This window comes from Phacochoerus africanus, chromosome 3, assembly GCF_016906955.1.
Source record: "Phacochoerus africanus isolate WHEZ1 chromosome 3, ROS_Pafr_v1, whole genome shotgun sequence".
NCBI lineage: Eukaryota > Metazoa > Chordata > Mammalia > Artiodactyla > Suidae > Phacochoerus > Phacochoerus africanus.
The window spans coordinates 52,107,923-52,129,684 of NC_062546.1; the positions used below are offsets into that span (position 1 = coordinate 52,107,923).

The following is a 21,762-nucleotide window of genomic DNA, read 5'->3' on the forward strand; positions in this document are numbered from 1 at the left end:
ACGCCGGATCGTTAACCCACTGAGCAAGGGCAGGGACCGAACCCGCAACCTCATGGTTCCTAGTCTGATTCGTTAACTACTGCGCCATGACGGGAACTCCGGCCTTGTTTTTTAAACCTCATGGCATATGAGGTTTTTTAAACCTCAAAATGAAATGTTATTCTTCTAGTCCCTTCCCCCAAAATGAATATAATAAACATACATTTGCTTATGTCATAAATACACTTATGTAGTACATTTTTTTTTTTCAGATTTCTGAGGCCAAAGGTACTTACAGTTGAGTTTAACAACATCAACACTGACTGCAGCTGAAAATCCCCAACTTTCTCCAGCTAGGTTGAAATTTGTCAAAATAATTTTTCATAGAAATCCCAAAATGGAACCATTCTTTCATAACCATGAGATGTCTGTAGTTTCTTGATTTGGAAAAGAAGAAAGAAACTTTGAAACTGGAAACACCAAAAATAAGAGAAGTGGGAGTTCCTGTCATGGCTTAGCAGTAACAAAGCTGACTAGTATCCATGAGGATGCAGGTTCCATCCCTGGCCTTGCTCAGTGGGTTAGGGATCCAGCATTGCCATGAGCTGTGGTGTAGGTTGCAGACATGGCTGAGATCTGGTGTTGCTGTGGCATAGGCCGGGCAGCTGCAGCTCTGATTTGATCCCTAGCCAGGGAAATTCCATATGCTATGAGTGAGGCCCTGTAAAGACTAAATAAATAAGTAAATAAATAAAAGAGGTGAACGGCACAGTGGTCTTTCAGTATTAAATTCAGGGTTGAAAGGCTACCTACCAGTAACTCCAGAGAGTCATTGGTCTCCCTATGACTTACCATCTTCCTTCCTAGAGGATGGAATATTTCTTTCTTTCTTTATTTTTTTTTTGCCTTTTCTAGGGCCACTCCCGAGGCATATGGAGGTTCTCAGGCTAGGGGTCGAATTGGAGCTGTAGCTACCAGCCTACACCACAGCCACAGCAACGTGTGATCCGAGCCACATCTGCGACCTACACCACAGCTCACGGCAACGCCGGATCCTTAACCCACTGAGCAAGGCCAGAGATTGAACCCGCAACCTCATGGTTCCTAGTCAGATCCGTTAACCACTGTGCCATGACAGGAACTCTGAGGATGGAATATTTCATATCAGCATAAAAAGCCTTTGTACTCTACCTAAATAAAACAAAGGTAGAGAATACATCAGCACAGAATTCAGTGTTAAGGCCACTCATTTATTTGGGGGGTGAGAGGCCCAGGGCAGAAGAAAGACCCCCCTGCTGCTGGAAGTTTCCATGTAGAGCTCGCTTCCTTAGTTCTTGGTTTCCTTCCTTATCTACACTCTTAAATCCTTGTTTAAGACCTATCTTGCCAATGCAGATGGGTAAGAGGTAGAAAAGGAACAAAAAGCCAGGTGGGAAATTCTTGCATTATAGTTTTGTGTGAGTTTGGCTCTGGCTTTATCAGGGAGTTAAGTGAGAGACAGATGAAGGCTAACCTCCAGTCCCTCTTCGGTTTTGCATATTTGCATACAGGTTGGAGATAAGCCAAGTGTCCTGTTTTATAACGGCTGCATCTGTGGCATATGGAAGTTCCCGGGCTAGGGGTCAAATCAGAGCTGCAGCTTCTGGCCTACACCACAGCCACGGCAACACCAGATCCTAGCCACATCTGTGACTTATACCGCAGGTAATGGAACGCCAGATCCTTAACCACTGAGCATGGCTAGGGATCAAACCCGTATCCTCTTGGGTACTAGTTGGATTCATTACCACCGAGCCACAATGGGAACTCCAACTTTTATTACCATTTATCATTTATTATTTTATTTTATTTATTATTATCATTTTATCATTTATTATCATTTTATTGAGTACCATTTTTACTCAATTCCTATGTGTATTTCCAACATTACAGCAATTTAAAAAAATTTTTTTATTGATGATTTTAATTTTTTTCCATTATAGCTGGTTTACAGTGTTCTGTCAATTTTCTACTGTACAGCAAGGTGACCCAGTCACACAAACATATACACATTCTTTTTTCTCACATTATCATGCTCCATCAGAGTGATTCTATTTAGTTCCCAGTGCTACACAGCAAGGTCTCATTGCTTATCCACTCCAAAGGCAATAGTTTGCATCTATTAATCCCAAATTCCCAGTCCATCCCACTCCTACAGCAATTTTACAATAAACTCTGCATTTCATTTTCTGATGAATCCCATCAAGAACTCCACCTGGAACAGTGTAAGGTCGAGAGCAATCACCTGTGCCCCTCGGAGCAGCAGGCTTGGCCCCAGCTGAGCGCCCGGGAGGCTGCCCCCACAGTGCTTACCACCGAGCATCATAGGAAGAAATGAGGAAAAGGAGAACACAAGTGTCAGTGGCCAGTTTATTAGTCATGTCGTTTTGCTTCCAAAGAAAACAGTTCCATGGAACCTCTTGGGGGCCTGGGGGGCAGAAGCAAGATAAGCAGCTGGTGTCGCTTTGAAGTGTGGCTGCAGGGCATCCCTGCTCTCCCAGTTCAGCTGTTGAAGCAAAGGGGAAACTTCAAAGGTGGACTCGCTGTGGATCCTGCTGGTGGGGGGTGTGAATACCATCAATGGGCTTTAGAAAAAAAAAAAAAAGAGGAGGAATCTTCATCTCTCACTTGCCAGGGTTGGATGCCCAGCACGCCATCTACTGTGTTTTATCATGACAGTCTCTGTCTAGTGGATGCAAATAAAAAACCACTGAAGCCAATTTTGTTGTGATTTATATTTATTTATGTCGATTTTTTGGGGGAGTCTTTTTTTGGTCCTTTTTTAGGGCCACACCCGTGGCATATGGAGGTTCCCAGGCTAGGGGTCTAATCGGAGCTGTTGCTGCCAGCCTACACCACAGCCACAGCAAAGCCAGATCCAAGCCACGTATGCGACCTACACCACAGGTCCCTGCAACCTCATGCTTCCTAGTTGGATTGTTTCCGCTGTGCCACGACGGGAACTCCAGCGTCAACTGTTTCTAACAAATCATCTGATGGCCGGTTTTCATCATTTGGACTGATAGTGCCACATGTCAGTGATGGCAGGTAGACCTCTCTGGACCCGTTACATAGCGGTTCCCTAAGAGCAAAGCAAAGTTTAAGAAGATTGTCCCCTTGCTGCTCCCCTACCCCGAGACCACATTTATAACGCTACAATCCTTCAGTCTGTTTTTTCATTCTGTGTGTAGGTGGTGTGTTCAAACTCATCTGGAAGTTAAGAAAGAATTACTCCATTTGGCCAATAATTCACCTTGTACAATATGTTTTTTTTTTTTTTGGTCTCTTGAGGTTTTTTGGTCATGCCCATGGCACGTGGAAGTTCCTGGGCCAGGGATCCAACCCATGCCACAGCAGACCCCAGGCCACAGCAGTGACAAATACCAGATCCTCAACCTACTGTACCAGAAGAGAATTCCTATATTTTTGAAAGATAAATTTTAAAAGTAAATGCAATTTTCCTGAAATGATTTTATTTGGTCTAAACCTTTTCATTTAAAATTTATACTCTTGGAGTTCCCTGGTGGCCTAGTGGTTAAGCATTGGGTGTTGTCACTGCTGTGACATGGGTCACTGCTGTGGTTGGGGTTTGATCCCTGACCTGGGAACTTCTGCATGCCACAAAACAGTTCTACATTCTTTACTTCATGATTATAAAGGAAAAGGTGATAATGCTTGAAATATTAACTATAATTCTGTTTTTTTTTTTCCTTTCTCTTTTTAGGGCCACCCCCTCAGCATATGGAAGTCCCCAGGCTAGGGGCTGAATTGGAGCTGCAGCTGCCGGCCTATGCCACAAGCCATGGCAACACCAGATCTGAGCCGCAAATGCAACCTATGCCACAGCTTGCAGCAACCCTGGATACTCAACCCACAGAGAGAGGCCAGAGATGGAACCTGCATTCTCACGGATACTAGTCTGGTTCATAACCTGCTGAGTCACAACAGGAACTCCTAATTCTTAATATTAAGCATAGTTTTGATTAAAAAACAAATTCTTTTTTTTCTTGGTCACCCTGAAGCATATGGAGTTACCAGGCCAGGGATCAGATCCAAGCCACAGTAGCGAATTAAGCTGCAGCTGTGGCGATGCTGGATCTCGTCTGGGGATCGAACCCATATCCCAGCACTCTTAAGCCACTACTGATCCTGCTGAACTACAGCGGGAACGCCCCAAAATGAATTCTTGGACAGTTACATGGACAGGTAAACTTTCCTGCCACCATTTCCAACCAGCTTTTATTTAGAGAAATATGAAAAATCAGGCAAAAACATTTCATTGTACAGTACCAAAGGATATAAGACAGGACAGTCTTCAGGGAAGCTTGTTATGCTGAAAAAGCATCAGAAATCAGACAGTCATATTAAACATTGATGGTCTGATGACTAAAAAGCAAGTTGCTATGGCCAATCAGAGGTGCCCATGTCTTCAGCAGCATGGACCCAATATGGGCGAGAGAAGACTTTTCTGGTGGAAGAAAGTCCTGGGAATACTATGTAGGGGAGCAAATTCCAGTCTCAGAAAGCTTCCATGATTGTGGGTGGGTGTGCTTCATGAATTTGCCATGTAGAAAAGCCAGTTCACTGTGCTATGAAGGAGCAAAGATGAATTCAACTAGATAGAGGGGTAACAACAGCCATCAGAACACACATTAATTAGTCTGATATCCATTTTACATTTATCCCAGAACTCAATTTAAGAGGAAGTTATTCCAGTAACGTGATTTTTCTTTTTATTATTTTTTAGTTTAGTTTAGTTTTTTTTTTTTTTTTTTTTTTTTTTGACTACATCCACGGCATGTGGGATTTCCCGGGCCAGGGATTGAACCTTTGCCCCAGCAGTGACCTGAGCTGCTGCAGTGATAACACTGGATCCTTAACTCGCTGGGCCATATGGGAACTCCAAGATTTTTATTTTTTAATTTGGCAAAAAAAGTTCAAATCGAGGTGGCCTCAGCTCTAGACTCTGGCTTACAAGGATGTGTTTTTATTTCTGATTGTATCCTGAAGAAACGAAACGTCTTCCCATGGTGAAATCACCATCGATCCTTGTTAGGCACAGGCAGAATCTCTGCATTCAGGTCTTTTGAGGCCTTTTAAATTTATGTAACAAATGATTTGGAGATGCAATTTAAGAAAGCAAAACAAAATACACAAAAAGAAAATTAGGAAAAAGTCACAAGTATGATGATTTTTTTGGAGACAATTTTTTTTTTTTTAAAAGAGGCATTGATGATTTAGTAGAATGAGGAGACCATACGCTTGAACAATGATCACTTCTGTTGCTCATTTTCTGAGATTTCATTCCAGCGACAGCTGTACACTGTCAGCTTGGTTCTGTGGCTGCTGATAATCATACTTTCTTGCTGTTAAAAAACAAACAGAACAAAAAAAAACAAGAAAAAAGGAGATACAATTAATAAAATAACAAAATGATTACTAGCTCACATCATTCAGTCAAATCAGGATTCTCAGTAAAGAATTAACTCAAACAATTTTTTTCATTAGAGGAAATTTATTACATTTTACGGTACTCTAATCTCTCAGCACTGCTGATATCCAATTTCAGATGTTTATTTTTTTATTTTTATTTTATTTTTTTGTCTTTTTGCCATTTCTTGGGCCGCTGCCACGGCATATGGAAGTTCCCAGGCTAGGGGTCTAATCGGAGCTGTAGTCTCCGGCCTACTCCAGAGCCACAGCAACGTGGGATCCAAGCCGCATCTGCAACCTACACCACAGCTCATGGCAACGCCGGATCGTCAACCCACTGAGCAAGGGCAGGGACCGAACCCGCAACCTCATGGTTCCTAGTCGGATTCGTTAACCACTGCGCCACGACGGGAACTCCCTCAGATGTTTATTATTATTGTTTTGTACATCAGGATTATTCAGAGCATGAAAATATAGGGTGAACACTACTCAAATGAACATTTTGTAATTTTCTTCTTTTTAAAAAATTTATTAGAGTTGATTTACAATGTTGTGTCAATTTCTGCTGTACATCTCTCTCTCTCTCTCTTTTTTTTTTTGGTCTTTTTGTCTTTTTAGGACAGCACTTGTGGCATATGGACGTTCCCAGGCTAGGGGTCCAATCGGAGCTATAACCACTGGCCTACGCCACAGCCACAGCAACATGGGATCTGAGCCTTGTCTGTGACCTACACCACATCTCATGGCAATGCCGGGTCCTTAACCCACTGAGCAAGGCCAGGGATTGAACACGCGTCCTCATGGATGCTAGTTGGGTTTGCTAACTGCTGAGCCACGATGGGAACTCCTATACAGCTTTGAAAAAAAAAGTTTTTAATTAAAGTATAGTTGATTTGCAATGCTGATTTTCTTCTTTTCTCATATTTCCATCTCAAGATAAGTTACTAATGCTTTTGTCCACATCATAAGGAATTTGACTATATTTTAACTTATAAGCGGAAGAGACTTATTGAATGTTGTTAATATGAACTAGAAGAAAAAGCAGATATGCAATCCTGTATTCTTTTTGTGCTTCTGAGAAATGGTTATTGAAGGTCTTAACCTGAAACTAGAGAGAGTGCAGGGCTGAAATCTTCGTGAATGTCATTCATTGTCTGTACCTTTAAAACTTTCAGTCTCTAACCCCATCAAAAAGTGGGCAGAAGATCTAAACAGACAATTCTCCAAAGAAGACGTATGGATGGCAAAAAAACACATGAAAAGATGTTCAACATCACTAATATTAGAGAAATGCAAATAAAAACTACTATGAGGTACCACCTTACACCAGCCGTAATGGCCATCATCAAAATGTCTACAAACAATAAATGCTGGAGAGGGTGTGGAGAAAAAGGAACCCTATTACACTGTTGGTGGGATTGTAAATTGGTGCAATAACTGTGGAAAACAGTATGGAGATTCCTCAGAAAACTAAAAATAATTACCATTTGATCCAGCAATCCCACTTCAGAGAAAACCATGATGTGAAAAAATACATGTACTCCAATGTTCACTGCAGCACTATATACAATAGCCAAGACATGGAAACAACCTAAATGTCCATTGACAGAGGAGTGGAAAATGAACATGTGGTACATATATACAATGAAATACTACTCAGCCATAAAAAGGGAAGAAATAATGGCATTTGCAGCAACATGGATGGATCTAGACATGATCATGCCAAGTGAGTCAGACAGTGAGACACCAACATCATATGCTATCACTTATATGAGGGATCTAAAAATAGGATATGATAAACTTCTATGAAGAAGAGACACTGACTCATAGACTTTGAAAAACTTACAGTTTCCAAAGGAGACCAGTTGGGGGGTGAGGGGGGATGGGCTGGGGGTTTAGGATGGAAATGCTATAAAATTGGGTTGTGATGATCATTGTACAACTGTAAGTGTAATAAAATTCACTGAGTTAAAAGAATAAAAATTTCAGTCTCTACATTAAGTTTTTACCAGCCAACGAAGAGATACTTTTTGTTTATATACTCAGGGTGGATCCAGATTTTTGTGGCCTAAAGTGTGTACAATTTTTGGGAGTCCTCTTTAAAGAAAAGAATTGTGTTTGCTATTTCCTCTTGAACCTCTCCAGGCTAAATCAGGACTTGATTTGTCACCAACAGTAAGAATGATCCAATGTGATCGGATTCTTTCAATGGGAAAATACTCACTACTTCTAAGAATAATGGCTTCCAAAGATGTCCACGTCTTCATCCCCCTAATCTATGACTATGACACCTTATGGGGCAAAAGGGACTTCAAAAAACAGAAAAACTAACACACCCTTAAACACAGAAATTCTGACATATTTTATGCCATTCCTATCAACAACAAAAAAAAGAACTATACACTGAATTCATGATGGTATAGCCTATACCATTGAACATATTTTTTGAGAGGAGCTAACTTCTTTGACAAGGCGTCAACGAAAACCTAATCCTTTACTATAATTTTCCATATAGATCTTCTGGCTTCCTGCTTTTTTTTTTTAATACTTAAATCAAGTTTTCCTTAAGGATTTTTTTTTGTGTGGTAAAATATAAAAGCACAAAAGTTGCCATTTTGACTATTTTTAACTGGACTGTTCAGGGGCGTTAACTACATTCACATTAAATTGATGCTGAAAAATCTTTAGAGGTTCTACTTCTATTAAAAATATATAAAAATATACATAAATACCTATATATAAATATAATACATATTAATATATAATATATGAACAATATATATTAACATATTATATTAACATATAGATAGATAGATTTGTGTATGTACATGAGTTCCCACTGTGGTGCAGTGAGTTAAGGACCTCACATTGGTCGCAGCTGCAACTTGGATTAGATCCTTGGCCAGGGAACTTCTGTATGCATGCCATGGGTGTGGCCAAAAAAGAAAAACTATGCATATATGTTTTTTCTACTTTGCAGCCTGAAATTCTATTCCACTTGAGAGATACACCAGTAATATTCCTGCTGATCATTCTTTCTTTCTTCTTCTTCTTCTTCTTTTTTTTTTTTTTGTCTTTTTGCCTTTTCTAGGGCTGCTTCTGCAGCATATGGAGATTCCCAGGCTAGGGGTCTAATCAGAGCTGTTGCTGCTGGCCTACACCAGAGCCACAGCAATGCAGGATCCGAGCTGTATCTGTGACCTACACCACAGCTCACGGCAATGCCGGATCCTTAACCCACTGAGCAAGGGCAGGGATCGAACCTGCAACCTCATGGTTCCTAGTCGGATTCGTTAACCACTGCACCATGATGGGAACTCCTTTCTTGCTTCTTTTTATGCACATGCACATACACATTTAAGTTTTTACCACAGACATCTTTCTTTTAAAAATGTCCAGTCTTGGAGTTCCCGTCGTGGTGCAGTGGTTAATGAATCCGACTAGGAACCATGAGGTTGCGGGTTCGATCCCTGCCCTTGCTCAGTGGGTTAACGATCCGACATTGCCATGAGCTGTGGTGTAGGTCGCAGATGCGGCTCGGATCCTGCGTTGCTGTGGCTCTGGCGTAGGCTGGCAGCTACAGCTCCGATTAGACCCCTAGCCTGGGAACCTCCATAAGCCGCGAGAGCGGCCCACGAGATAGCAAAAAGACAAAAAAAAAAAAAAAAAAAAGTCCAGTCTTTTTTCCATGAGTCCCCGAGTATTCTCATCAAGGTAATGAATGTTAATAATCTGAGGTGTACCTTCCCAAGCCTTCCTCCATAACTGCATAACTCTATAGCAGATTTTTATTGCACATAGATAGGGATGTTCTGGTCATTTGATTTGAAAGGAGTGGCATCCTAGCATATATATGATTACATCTTGCTATTTCTCCCTTAATGATACACTGTAGAAACCACACCTCATTTTTTTTTCCTTTTAGGGCCACACCCGTGGCATATGGAAGTTCCTTTGCTAGGGGTCAAAGTGGAGCTACCGCTGCCAGCCTGTATCACAGCTACAGCAATGCAGGATCCGAGCCACATCTGTGATGTACACCGCAGCTCACAGCAACACCGGATCCTTAACCCACCAAGCGGGGCCAGAGATTGAACCTGCGTCCTGATGGATACTAGTCAGGTTTGTCCTGCTGAGCCATGATGGGAACTCCCACACCTCATTTTTTTAAGTGGTGGTATCAAAGGCTGTGGCTTAGATGTATAATTCATTCTGGCTCCCCACCCTTTAACCTTTGCTTCTTCTCCACCACCCACACATCACAGTGTTCGATACTATAGTACACACTAATCCCAGGCCATGACCTCTGGCCTTGCACACTGAGGCCACATTCCTGGAAGCTGCTCCTATAATGCTTTGGAGCAACAATTTAATTTTAACGGAAGTGACTACAAACTCCATAACACACAATCATTTAATTGTAACAGAAGTGACCGCAAATCCCACAAACACAAACTTCAAACCCAACTGAAAGTGACTTCAATATCCCCTCAGCCAGATCCCCAAAATGCTCTCAGCCACCTCAGCGCCACTATGCACAAGGGAAGCGCAAAAGATGGAAACTGGAAGAAGACCAGATTGCAGTCTCATCAGTTGTTAAAATACCTAATTTTTGTAAAATTTACAAAAACATTGACCACATGAACACATTGCTAGAGCTCATCTTGGGGCCCTGGAAGGACCCAGCCTGAGTGAAGGGTCCCAAAACACTAACTTCATGCAACCTGGGTTTGCTGATACTATGTTGAGCATCTGGAAAAGGCACTATGTTTTCATTTTGGCTATTTTTTTCTTTTAATTAAAACATTTCTTGTATTGAGGTCTAGTTGATTTACAATGTTGTGTTAGTTTCAGCTGCACAGTAAAGTGATTCAGTTATATGTACACGCTCTTTTTCATATTCTTTTCCACTATGGTTTATTATGGGATATTGAATATATTGAATAGTCCCCATGCCAATCAGCTGTTTCTGATAACCTCTGCCAACGCGATTCAATTCCAAATGTCTATTTTTTTTCTTTAAAAATTTTTATTCTTTTTATGGACACACCTGTGGCATATAGAGGTTCCCAGGTCAGGGGGCAAATGAGAGCTGCAGCTATGGCCTACCATGCCACAGCCACAGCAACACCAGATCCAAGACGCATCTGCAACCTATGCCGCGGGTTGCAGATCCTTAACCCACTGAGTGAGGCCAAGGGTTGAACCTGCATCCTTACAGAGACAATGTGGGGTCTTTAACCTGCTGAGCCCCAACAGGAACTCCCCAAAAGTCGATCTTAAATATGCTTACGTATGTAGTTAAGCACAGAGTATACTTACAAATGGAATACATTTCCAGTTGCTGTCTTAGACGAATTTTACTTATTGTGTCATAAAAGTTGGGCTCTGACAAAGTTTCTGCTGTAGGCGGCACACTGAATATCCTCATAATTTTTCTTTTATTCCTAAAACACAAAAGTAATGCAGAAGAGATTTACAGCCATATCTATAGGACAATAATATTCTTGTGATCATAGTAATCTGAAGTGGTATTAAAAGGATGTAGGTGGCAATGAGTCCATCTTCTAGTTTGTTCCTCTGAGATGCCTCCTTGGCTCAAGGGTTCTTTCACTAAAAGTATGAAGCACTACGTGCACAGCCACAGGGTTAGAAGAAGGAAAGGAAGGAGCAGAACACACCCACTTCATACAACAAAGTGATGGCCGCGCCTCGATCCCTGCAAAGGAGTCATATTGTCTGGAAAAATGCACAAACAAAATAAGATGATTTTTTTCTCTCCCTCTCATGTCATGCAAATAAAGCCAAATTACTGGGTTAGAGAAGAAAAGGAATGTGAACAGATTTTAATTTTGGAAAACAATGAATAAACATATTTCTTTCTTTCCTTTTCTTTTTTTTGCTTTTTAGGGCTACACCCATGGCATATGGAAGTTCCCAGGCTATGGGTCAAATCAGAGCTATAGCTGCTGGCCTATGCCACAGCCACAGCAACACCAGATCCCTGACCCACTGAGCGAGGCCAGGGATCAAACCTGCATCCTCATGGATACCAGCTGGATTTCTTTCCACTGTGCACAATGGGAACTTTCAAATATATTTCTTTTTAAATTTTTTGTAAGATTTTTATTTTTTCTATGATAGTTGATTTACAATGTTCTGTAAATTTCTGCTGTACAGCAAAGTGACCCGGTCTCACACACACACACACATTCTTTTTTTCACATTATCTTCTATCACGTCCCATCACAAGTGGCTAGATATAGTTCCCTGTGCTATACAGCAGGATCTCATAGCTTATCCACTTCAAATGCAATAGTTTGCATCTACTAACCCCAAACTCCTAGTCTATCCCACTTCTTCCCCCCAAATGTATTTCTTAAATAGAGTAGCATGGCCTTAGTGGGGCCATCTAGTTAAAATTAATTAATGCATCTCTGCTTTTATTTTTAAAATTTTTTTTAGAAAGTATAGTTGATTTACAATACTGTGGGTCAATTTCTGCTGTACAGCAAAGTTACTCAGTTATACACATATAGCCAAGGAGACTGGATATAGTTCCCTGTGGTATACAACAGGACTTCGTGGTCCATCCATTCTATTTGCTTTTTTTTTTTTTTTTGGCTGCCCCACGGCATATGGAATTTCTGGGCCAGGGATCATATCCAAGCTGCAGTTGTGACCCAGGCTGCAGCTGTGGCCACGGTGGACCCTTTAACCCACTGTGCAGGGCCAGGGATTGAACCTGCATGCTGGCACTGCAAAGATACTGCCGATCCCATTGTGCCACAGGGAGCTCTCCTGTCTCTCCATTCTAAATATAATAGTTTACATCTACTAACCCCAAACTCAGTCCATCCCACTCCCTCTGCCTTCCCCCTTGGCAACCACAAGTCTGTTCTCTATGTCCATGAGTCTGTTTCTGTTCTGGGGTGGGGAGGAGGCAGTGGCTATTTTTAGGAGAACATTGTTACCTGCCAGTGTCCCTTCGCCCCATGATTTCTAGAGGCTTCTCTCACCCACCCCCAGAGAGTACAGGCGTTCAGTGGGCCAGCTGTTCAGGGGTCATGAGGGCTAGCCTGAGTGTCTGATGGCAAGTGTGGGCTCTGAGCTGTTCCCCAGGCCAAGCATCAATTACTCTTGGATGACTAATTATTCTGAACTATCTAATGCCTTTGACCTTGGAAGAGGACGCCATGAAGCACGTGGCTAAGAGCAGAAGCAACTCCGTCCAACAATTACAGTTTTTCCTCTTCAAAGCACCCCCGCCTCCCTGCCCCGACCTTTTCCACTGTACTTAAAGGAAAGGAGCCAGGGAGTGCAGAAAAGAACAGTTAAGTTGTGCTAGAGCAGCTGGAATTGTAGCAGGAAATATTTACTGAGGGTTCACTCTCTGTGGCCCATCAGGGAAAGGTTAAATGAAAGTCCTTGTTCTCGGGGGACTGAGTTTTCATGGGATGGCCAGACATGTAATAGGACCACACTAAAATTATTTAATAAGTGCTATGACATAGTCACGCCCAAGAAACAGAAGGGGCTGCTTGAAACATGCAAAGACAGAATGGCTGAACACATAGGCATTAGAGTTTCTGCATTTCAGGGATGTGGGCCAAGATATGTGCTCATCCAAGGGTGGCAGTAAACCCAGGCTGCGTGATAAAATGAGCTCTATTAGAAATGATAGAATGGGGGTACAGAGCAGCTGGTCCGGGTGCTGGGAGCAGCACTAAAAGCCCCTCTCTTAGAGCAACTGGCTTTTTCAAAGCCAAATCCTGGTGACTAGTATTTGAGGGCAGACCCAAATGGATAGAGCTTTCAGATCCAGAACAAAAATGCTAATGAAAAAATTTTTGGCAGTTAATTTAGATAAAACAAACCAACCAATCTGCAAATCTTTGAGACGCCCAGTTTCTTCCTTTCTTTCCCTCTCCCTGCCTTTCTTCCTCCCTTTCTTTTTTTGGGGGGCTTTTTAGGGCTGCACCCATGGCACATGGAGGTTCCCAGGCTATGGGTCAAATCAGAGCTGCAGCTGCCAGCTTACACCATAGCCACAGCAACACAGGCTCTGAGCCCTGTCTGTGACCTATACTATAGCTTATGGCAACACCAGATCCTTAACCCACTGAGTAAGGCCAGGGATTGAACCCACGTCCTCATGGATCCAGTTGGGTTCATTACCACTGAGTCATGACGGGAACTCCCCAGCTTCTTCTTATCTATCCTGAGATGTTAGAGCATTTACCTCTTGGCATACATGAAGAGCCCAAAGCTGACAAGGATCACGACCAGGTAAACGTTGGTGGCTTCATTCCAGGCCTCGTGAACACTGTAATCCATGGAACCATCGTCACCCATTACTCCGTAACCTGCAGGCATGGGGCTGTAAGGCAGCAAAGATGGCAGGGCTTCTTTCAGTTAGTGATAGTTTGATGTCTGGACAAGGCTGGTGAACATGGAACCTGCTGGTCAGCTCTAGTTGCTGCCTGTTTCTGAATGGCCCAGGAGCCAAGAAGGTTTTTACGTTTCTAAATGGATACATTTTCTTTTCTTCTTTTCCTTTTATGGCTGCTTTTTCTGCTGCAACTGTGGCATATGGAGGTTCCCAGACTAGGGACTGAATCAGAGCTGCAGCTGTGACCTACACCACAGACACAGAAACATTGGATCCGAGCCAGATCTGCAGACTACCTTGCAGCTCGAGGCAATGGTGGATGCTTAACCCACCGAGTGAGGCCAGGGATCAAACCTGTATCCTCATGGATACTAGTTGGGTCCTTAACCTGCCGAGCCACATTTTATCCTGTTTTGCTTGTTTTTTTTTTTGATCGCATCCAAGGGATGGAAGTTCCTGGGCCAGAGACTGAACCCAAACCACAGCAGTGACCTGTTGAGCCACCTTGGAACTCCTAAATGGATACATTTTAAACAGTAATAAGTAGTAGGGAATATCTTACATTTTTGCCTCATAGTCCTCAAAGCCTAAAATATTGACAATCTGGCCTGTGAAGAAAAAAATTGGCCAAACTTGGTCCAAATCACTAAGACAAGTTACACGTTTCCCCTTTTTTTCAACTTTGAAGCATCATAGCTCCTACATAAAAGTTAAAAGTCAGGGAGTTCCCATCGTGGGTCAGCAGATATAACCTGACTAGTATCCATGAGGATGTAGGTTTGATCCCTGGCCCTACTCAGTGGATTAAGGATGCAGCATTGCCATGAGCTGTGGTGTAGGTCATCGACTTGGCTCATATCTGGTGATATGGTGGCTATGGCATAGGCCAGCAGCTATAGCTCCGACTCAACCCCTCACCTAGGAACTTCCATATGCCACGGGTGTGGCCCCTAAAAAGCCCCCCCCCAAAAAAGTTAAAAGTCGGTATTAAAAAAAAATCATATTTCTAGGAGTTCCCGTCGTGGTGCAGTGGTTAACGAATCCGACTAGGAACCATGAGGTTGCGGGTTCGGTCCCTGCCCTTGCTCAGTGGGTTAACGATCCGGCGTTGCCGTGAGCTGTGGTGTAGGTTGCAGACGAGGCTCGGATCCTGCGTTGCTGTGGCTCTGGCGTAGGCCAGTGGCTACAGCTCCGATTCGACCCCTAGCCTGGGAACCTCCATATGCCACGGAAACGGCCCAAAGAAATAGCAAAAAGACAAAAAAAAAAATCATATTTCTAAAAGGATATGAGTTGAAATGTCAATGCACAGTTTCCAAACTGTAATAATCACTCAGATGAAAGCAACTGAATATTTAGAACACAGGCCCAGGAGTTCTCACTATGGCTCAGCAGTAATGAACCCAACTAGTATCCATGAGTATGTGGGTTCCATCCCTGGCCTCATTCAGTGGGTTAAGGATCCGGCATAGCCGTGAGCTGTGGGGTAGGTTGTAGATGTGGGTCGGATCTGGTGTTGCTGTGGTATAGGCTGGCAGTTGCAGCGCCGATTCAACCCCTAGCCCGGGAACTTCCATATGCTGTGGGTGCAGCCCTTAAAAGAAAAATACAAACAACAACAACAACAACAAAACCCCCCAAATACAGGCCCAAACAACTGCTGCGATGCTTGGAGAACAGGACAGTGTTGGACCCAGGATAGTAGCCTAGGTGAGATGCAACAGTCATGACCAGGCTCTTCCATAGACCCCAATGCATCTGGAAAACCAAAACTGTCTGGAGCTTTATCTAGCTTGGGCCTCCTGGCCAAATGTAGTTGAAAGAAACTATGGGATAAAAAGTTACTTTTTGCTATTTACACAGCTGGGACTTCTATTCAAGGAAATGCCTTCTTTAGACATTCCCACAGAAAATAAGAGCCAGTAACAGCCAGGATATCAAATAGCAAGGGAAAGAGCTACAGTTTCTTACTTTGCAGTTGGGAAGTTAATTGAATTTTTCCTTAAAGAGAAAGTTCCTCCCCTGTGTTAAATCTAAACTAGCTAGGTCTAAGTAAAGTGACATAATCTGTGAAAGAAACTCAGAGTGTTGTTTTAGACATTTTATCAAAAGGAGAAAAACTGGAGTTCCCATTGTGGCTCAGTGGTTAATGAATCTGACTAGGAACCATGTGGTTGCGTGTTCGATCCCTGCCCTTCCTCAGTGGGTTAAGGATCCGGCGTTGCCGTGAGCTGTGGTGTAGGTTGCAGACTTGGCTCGGATCCCGAATTGCTGTGGCTGTGGTGTAGGCAGGTGGCTACAGCTCCAATTTGACCTCTAGCCTGGGAACCTCCATATGCTGCAGGAGTGGCCCTAGAAGAAGGCAAAAAGACAAAAAAAAAAAGGAGAAAAACTGGACAAATGATAGGTACTATAGTTTCTAATTAGACAGTCATTTTCTAATACCAAGAAAATGAGTAGCTGGAATGTCCAAGAAATTGTTTTGCAATTTTTTTTCTAGACATCCTACAACAATAAAGGCATTGCAGAAATTCCTCCACTGAAATATCTTGCAATCTGTCCTGTGAGCTTCCAAAATGTTCTTTAATGTAGATTTGCCTCAGTTAAGTTAATAAGTGTATACTAAGTGCAGATTCTGTTTTTTTTCTTAACAGTTTGCCTCTGCATAAAATGAATGAAACAGACTGTATTCATTTACAATAAAGTGAGTATCATGAATGGTCATTTAATTTAAATTCTAGACACTGAGGGCAAGAGTAATTTCCCTGAAACATCTATTGGTGTCTGATGAATACAAATATTGGTCTTATAAAAATTAGCCAGAGAATAATAAAAAGGGAACTTATTTTAAATGACCAAAATTAATAGATGCAAGATCTAAATATAATGTAATTATTAAACCATACCCAATTTCTAGGTATTAAAGGCTGGTTATGGGATTTTTTTTTAATTCAAGTATAGTTGATTTACAATGTGTCAATTTCTGCTACAGCAAAGTCACTCAGTCATACATATACATATATTCATTTTCTTTTTTTGGGGTCTTTTTAGGGCTGCAGCTGTGGCACATGGAGGTTCCCACCAGGCTAAGGGTCATATTGGAGCTGTAGCCGCCAGCCTACACCACAGCCACAGCAAGGCCAGATCTGAGCTGGGTCTGGGACCTACACCACAGCTCACAGCAATGTTGGATCCCTAACCCACTGAGTGAGGCCAGGGATGGAACCTACATCCTCATGGTTACTAGTCATCCTGCTGAGTCACAATGGGAACTCCCCCCTTTATACACACACACACACACACACACACACACACACACACACACACACACACACACACACAGACATACTTTTTCTTTCTCATATTATCTTCCATCTTGTTCTATCCCAAGAGGATTTGTTTTCTTTTTTAAGAGATTGGAAGGCACGGGGCGGGGCGGGGAGGGGGGTGGAATTTGGCATTATTCACAATTTCAATTCTTATTCCTTAAAACCGAACTCTAAAGTTTCAGAGTTTCTCTGAATATAACATTAGGATTTGTAGTAAGTAATCATTCTACTTTAGAAATGGAAACTTCTGGAACATCAGAGACTACAATTGTCTTCATAATTTATGGAAACTGAGATTTTGGTGTCTTTGATGATTTTCCCCCAGATTTTCATTGGTGCCAATATAAAATAACAACAACTGTGTTTTTGGCAATAAGAGATGATGTGAGATGTCTGATTTGAGATGCTGAAGGAGGATCTTACATCACAACAATGATGTGAGAGTGGCAGGCCTTGGGATTGGGAATTATTAACAAATTGGAGAAGGAAACAGGTAGCATTGAGGTAGGAGACAGCTGTACCCCGGGCTGAGTGGCTATGGCCAGTCTCTTGATGACACTGCAAGACAAGACACCTACAGGAGCATCAGGACCTGGCCAAGAGACAAAGTGACCACAATTTCATCCCCACCAACTCTGGTTGAGAGGGACTTTCCAGCCCCATACCTACACAAAGAAGGTCCTCAATCTAGGGAGGGGGCCTAAGGAGAGATGGGTCTCCAGCCCACAATATATCCTGCCAACCTCCCAGAAACCTTCATGCTGGAATCCATCTTGGCTAAAAGATGTGCATAAGTCAGACCAAATATGGGCCCAAACAAGACAGTTGGCTAGAGACAACCCCTGACCCCTGACCAGCCAGAGTACTCTTCCTGCCTCCTCCCAATAAAACCAATCTGAGTCACCTTAATTGTGAGCAGCTCATTCTGCAAGCTTGCCCGTGTGTTCTTTCACACATACTCTGCTTTTAATAAACTCTACACCTGCTTCACAATCTTGGTCTCTTTGCGGAATTCCTTTCCCAAGGAAGGCAAGGACCGAGGTCCTCTCACTGCTGAACTCAGCATGGCCACTGGCACATTTTGCAGGTGGCTTCTTATCTGACACACTATGAAAATGTTTCCTACCTATTTTCTAACCCTGACAGCATCTGAGCCTGGTTAACTTTTTGCTTCGATTTTCACAAAGTTCTGGCCACATGCCACTCAATAAAGTGTGTATTCCTACAGAACTTGTCTTTCTCCTGCTACAAATACACCACTCTTGATATTTAGAAAAGGATTCTGAAATACTGCTGACCAAGAATGGTGAAATTTTAATGTGAATTATACAACTTGATTGGTATGCAACACCACTCCTGCTCCAAAGTTCTGGGGACACTCACTTGAGTTACTTTTAGTAGTATAGCTGTGAAAGATTTGCACTGAGGGTAGGCCTTTCCTGCCCTCCATCATGACCAATGGCAGCACTCTGTAAGGCTGTCAGGAATAAGCAATGGTCTTGTTCAAAGTTATAATCCAGATCATGGCTCCCATGTGGCCTGACCTATGACTGGTCCCCTTCCACCTTGCCACCATATAACCAAGGACACATACACACACCTGCTGAGCGGTCTGCAGACCATGAGTGCCTTTGTCTGGAGTCTAAAGCAAAATGCCTAAGGGCATCACTCTGGTTCATTCCTGGCAAGTTAACTAATGTTTCAGCAAAATCACCATGTGCTTAGGATTGTCATTCAGGGCTTTCCTGAGAAAATTGAACTTTTTTGGACATACCTTTCCTGTAAAGTCATCCTTGAACTCTTTCAGTAAGGAGATACTAGGATGCTGAACGTAAGTATCCAGAGATAAAGTTGACAAGTATGACAACTAGGGCTTGATTTCATTTGACAAACTTTTAGGTAGAGAACAAGAACTCTTCTTGGGCTCAAGTGACTGTTTCATAAGGTGTTTTTGTTTTTGTTTTTTTTTGTCTTTTTGCTATTTCTTGGGCCGACTCCGGCGGCATATGGCTAGGGGTCGAATCGGAGCTGTAGCCACTGGCCTACAGCCAGGGCCACAGCAACTCGGGATCCGAGCCGCGTCTGCGACCTACACCACAGCTCACGGCAACGCCGGACCCTTAAACCACTGAGCAAGGGCAGGGACCGAACCCGCAACCTCATGGTTCCTAGTCGGATTCGTTAACCACTGCGCCACGACGGGAACTCCGTATCATAAGTTTTAAAACAGTTTCCTGATTTGCAGTTCCTGATACCATGTCTATTTAGGTGGTTCAATTTTGAGGATCACTTGTCAGCAGTTATCTCAAAGCTTTGCTATCTTGAAACAAATTCAGATTAGAATCACTTATAGAGCTCCAAGAGTGTCTTTCAACACAGCCCAACTCCTAAGTGTGATTTTCTTGCAGTCCTCTGAATCCCTAAAGTTTTGATTTCCTCAAACGGAAATGTATAAGCTCACAGGGCTTCCACTAAGACGAAGGAAATTAACATTTGAGGGTGCCTGTGCTGGCAGCGCCCGCATTCACTGAATTTTCACAACCCCCCTGCTGGGAGGCACTAACGTTCCATTTGGCCGAAGACCGGGGATGGTGGTGGTGGTTTTGCAACTTGCCCAAAGCCGTCGAGGCCAGGGCATGGAGGGGAGTGTAGTCACATACTTAACCCCCAAACGTGAACGCTTCAGGCCCCACCCAGACCCGTGACACCCCCAGGTCCTGGAAAGAAGTGTGGTGAAGCAGGCACCTCGAAATCCATCCCCCACCCCCGTGTAAGCGGCCAGGGCAGCAGCGGCCTGGGCGCCGGCGCCCGCAGGCTGCACGGTGCGATCCTAAAGCGCGTCGGCTAAACCCAGCCGTCCCCAGCCAGCCAGGGCCTCGCGCTGGGGAGACCGCGACTTCCACCTCGCCATCCGCGTTTCCGGAACTCGGAGCCTCCCTACTCCCTCTCGCCTGAGAGGCTCAGCGGGGCGCAGCGGCTGAGAGGCCGGGACGCAGGGCGGGCAGTGGGCCGGGCACCGGGCTGGGGGCGCCTGCCCCTCCCCTTCTCCCCTTCCCCCACAAGCCGGGGCGGGGCGCACGGCGGGGGCGGGGCCGTACGGGGGCGGGGCCGGGCGGCCGCAGGCGCGGGGCGCGGGTCCACTCACGCTGCTCGCTCCGCAGGCGGCGCGAGGCTGGGCTTCTCTGCTCGGGGCTCCTTTCCCCGCAGTTGCGGCCGGACGCGCGGAGCCGGTTACCGAACGGACCCGGACGACCTCTGCTTCGTCATTTCCTGCCGGCCCGTTGGCTTCCGGATGGAACAAGGAGCCAGGTCTTTCCCCCCCGCCCCCCTCTCAGGGTTTGAACCGGAGAAGCGCAGCGACGGCCCCGGTGCCGCCTCCGGGCGCGTGAGTGGAGCCCGGTTCCTTTCCCTCCCCCGTGGCGCGGCGCCGGCCCCGCCCCCGGCCCCTCCCCGCCACCCGGACCCGTAGCTACTCGGGCCTCCTGCTACCTCGGGGCTCCAGGGCGGTGGGTCTGGCCGCCGGCTGGAGGTCCACGTGGGTCCGGCCGCGGCGCGTCCGAGCGGGCCGGGAGAGGGGCCGGGTCCTCCGGGAGCGCAAGCAGCTTCCCGTCCCGCCTCGGCGCTCCTGGGCGCCTCTACCCGCGCGGGAGAACGAGTGTGCCTTGGCCCACGGTCGAGATTTAGCTGGAAACGGAAAGATTTTCTCTTTTCGTAATGAGGGCAGAGGGTTACTTTTAGTATTTACTTAGGAAAGCACGTGCTCTCCACACTTTTGCTGCACTTTTCTTGTCATAATAAATGATGCGTGCTGAGAGTATTGAAGTGTTTTAAAAACTGGATGTGCCCAGGATGCTGTAGTATTATTGTTAAAGTGACTTTGGGGTATTTAAGATTTGTGTGTGTGTAAAGAGTTGAAAAATTCTAGCTCGAGACAGGTAAAGAATTTATGTAGGATTTCAGCATCAGCATTGAAATAATCAGATTTCAGCGGTTGGCGTAGCCTTGCAAATAAATGGCCACTTGTTCACGTGCTCGAGGTCTTAACTATTCATTTTGAGCGTGTTCTCTAGGATCAGCTGACTGCTGATTATAATTCATACTAGACCTTGTAGAGGTTGTATCCTTAATTGACAAGCAGAGATTAGAGCTAAGATTTAACACTCTACCCTTAGCAAGTTTTCTCTGCTTCTTTGTGGATCATTCTGTTAAAATTAAACTCACCTCTTCTGTAGAGGAAGAGCATTCCTTGGTATATAACAAAAGCTTTATTTTTAGTAGTAACATATTAGCTTATATATAGTATGTATATATAATCATATATGTAGTTTTGTAACTATTTAATACAACTCCAAAGTTGGAAAATTAGAATCAATAATAATTGGGTAATGTTGAGTACCGACTGTTTGCCAGGCCTGTGCCAAAGGGTCTACATACTTTCTTTCATTTAATCTTCCAGATAACTTTTTGCATAAACATGGGTTGTTCAGAAATATTTGAGTACACGAGTTTGATTTGAATGTGTCCAAGTGTGGAATATTAATTACTTCTGTTTCTGTTTTTTTTTTTTTGTAAAATAAGGATGTTGGCAGT

General features: G+C 43.9%; 2 protein-coding genes across 6 annotated transcripts in view; one reads left to right on the forward strand and one right to left on the reverse strand.

The window, feature by feature from the left end:
• Positions 1-4,230: 4,230 nt before the first annotated feature.
• SMIM19 (small integral membrane protein 19) lies at positions 4,231-20,887 on the reverse strand. Of its 2 annotated transcripts, none has more exons than XM_047771782.1 (4): positions 20,662-20,887; positions 13,694-13,831; positions 10,774-10,898; positions 4,231-5,384 (listed from the first exon to the last, which is right to left on the reverse strand). In XM_047771782.1, the coding sequence occupies exons 2-4, from the start codon at positions 13,825-13,827 to the stop codon at positions 5,320-5,322; spliced, it is 324 nt and encodes a 107-aa protein (XP_047627738.1). In that variant the 5' UTR covers positions 13,828-13,831; positions 20,662-20,887; the 3' UTR covers positions 4,231-5,319. The 2 variants fall into 2 exon arrangements, with proteins under 2 accessions (XP_047627738.1, XP_047627737.1); XM_047771781.1 differs by lacking the exon at positions 20,662-20,887 and adding an exon at positions 20,318-20,457.
• SLC20A2 (solute carrier family 20 member 2) overlaps positions 20,343-21,762 on the forward strand; it is a 117,457-nt gene continuing 116,037 nt past the window's right edge. Inside the window, exon 1 of one of the 4 annotated variants that reach the window (XM_047771774.1) lies at positions 20,343-20,481. The gene's annotated coding sequence lies outside the window, so the exon portion shown is untranslated. Of the gene's footprint in view, positions 20,558-21,762 lie in introns of all 4 variants that reach the window. The other 3 variants (XM_047771778.1, XM_047771776.1, XM_047771780.1) reach the window with 3 other exon arrangements.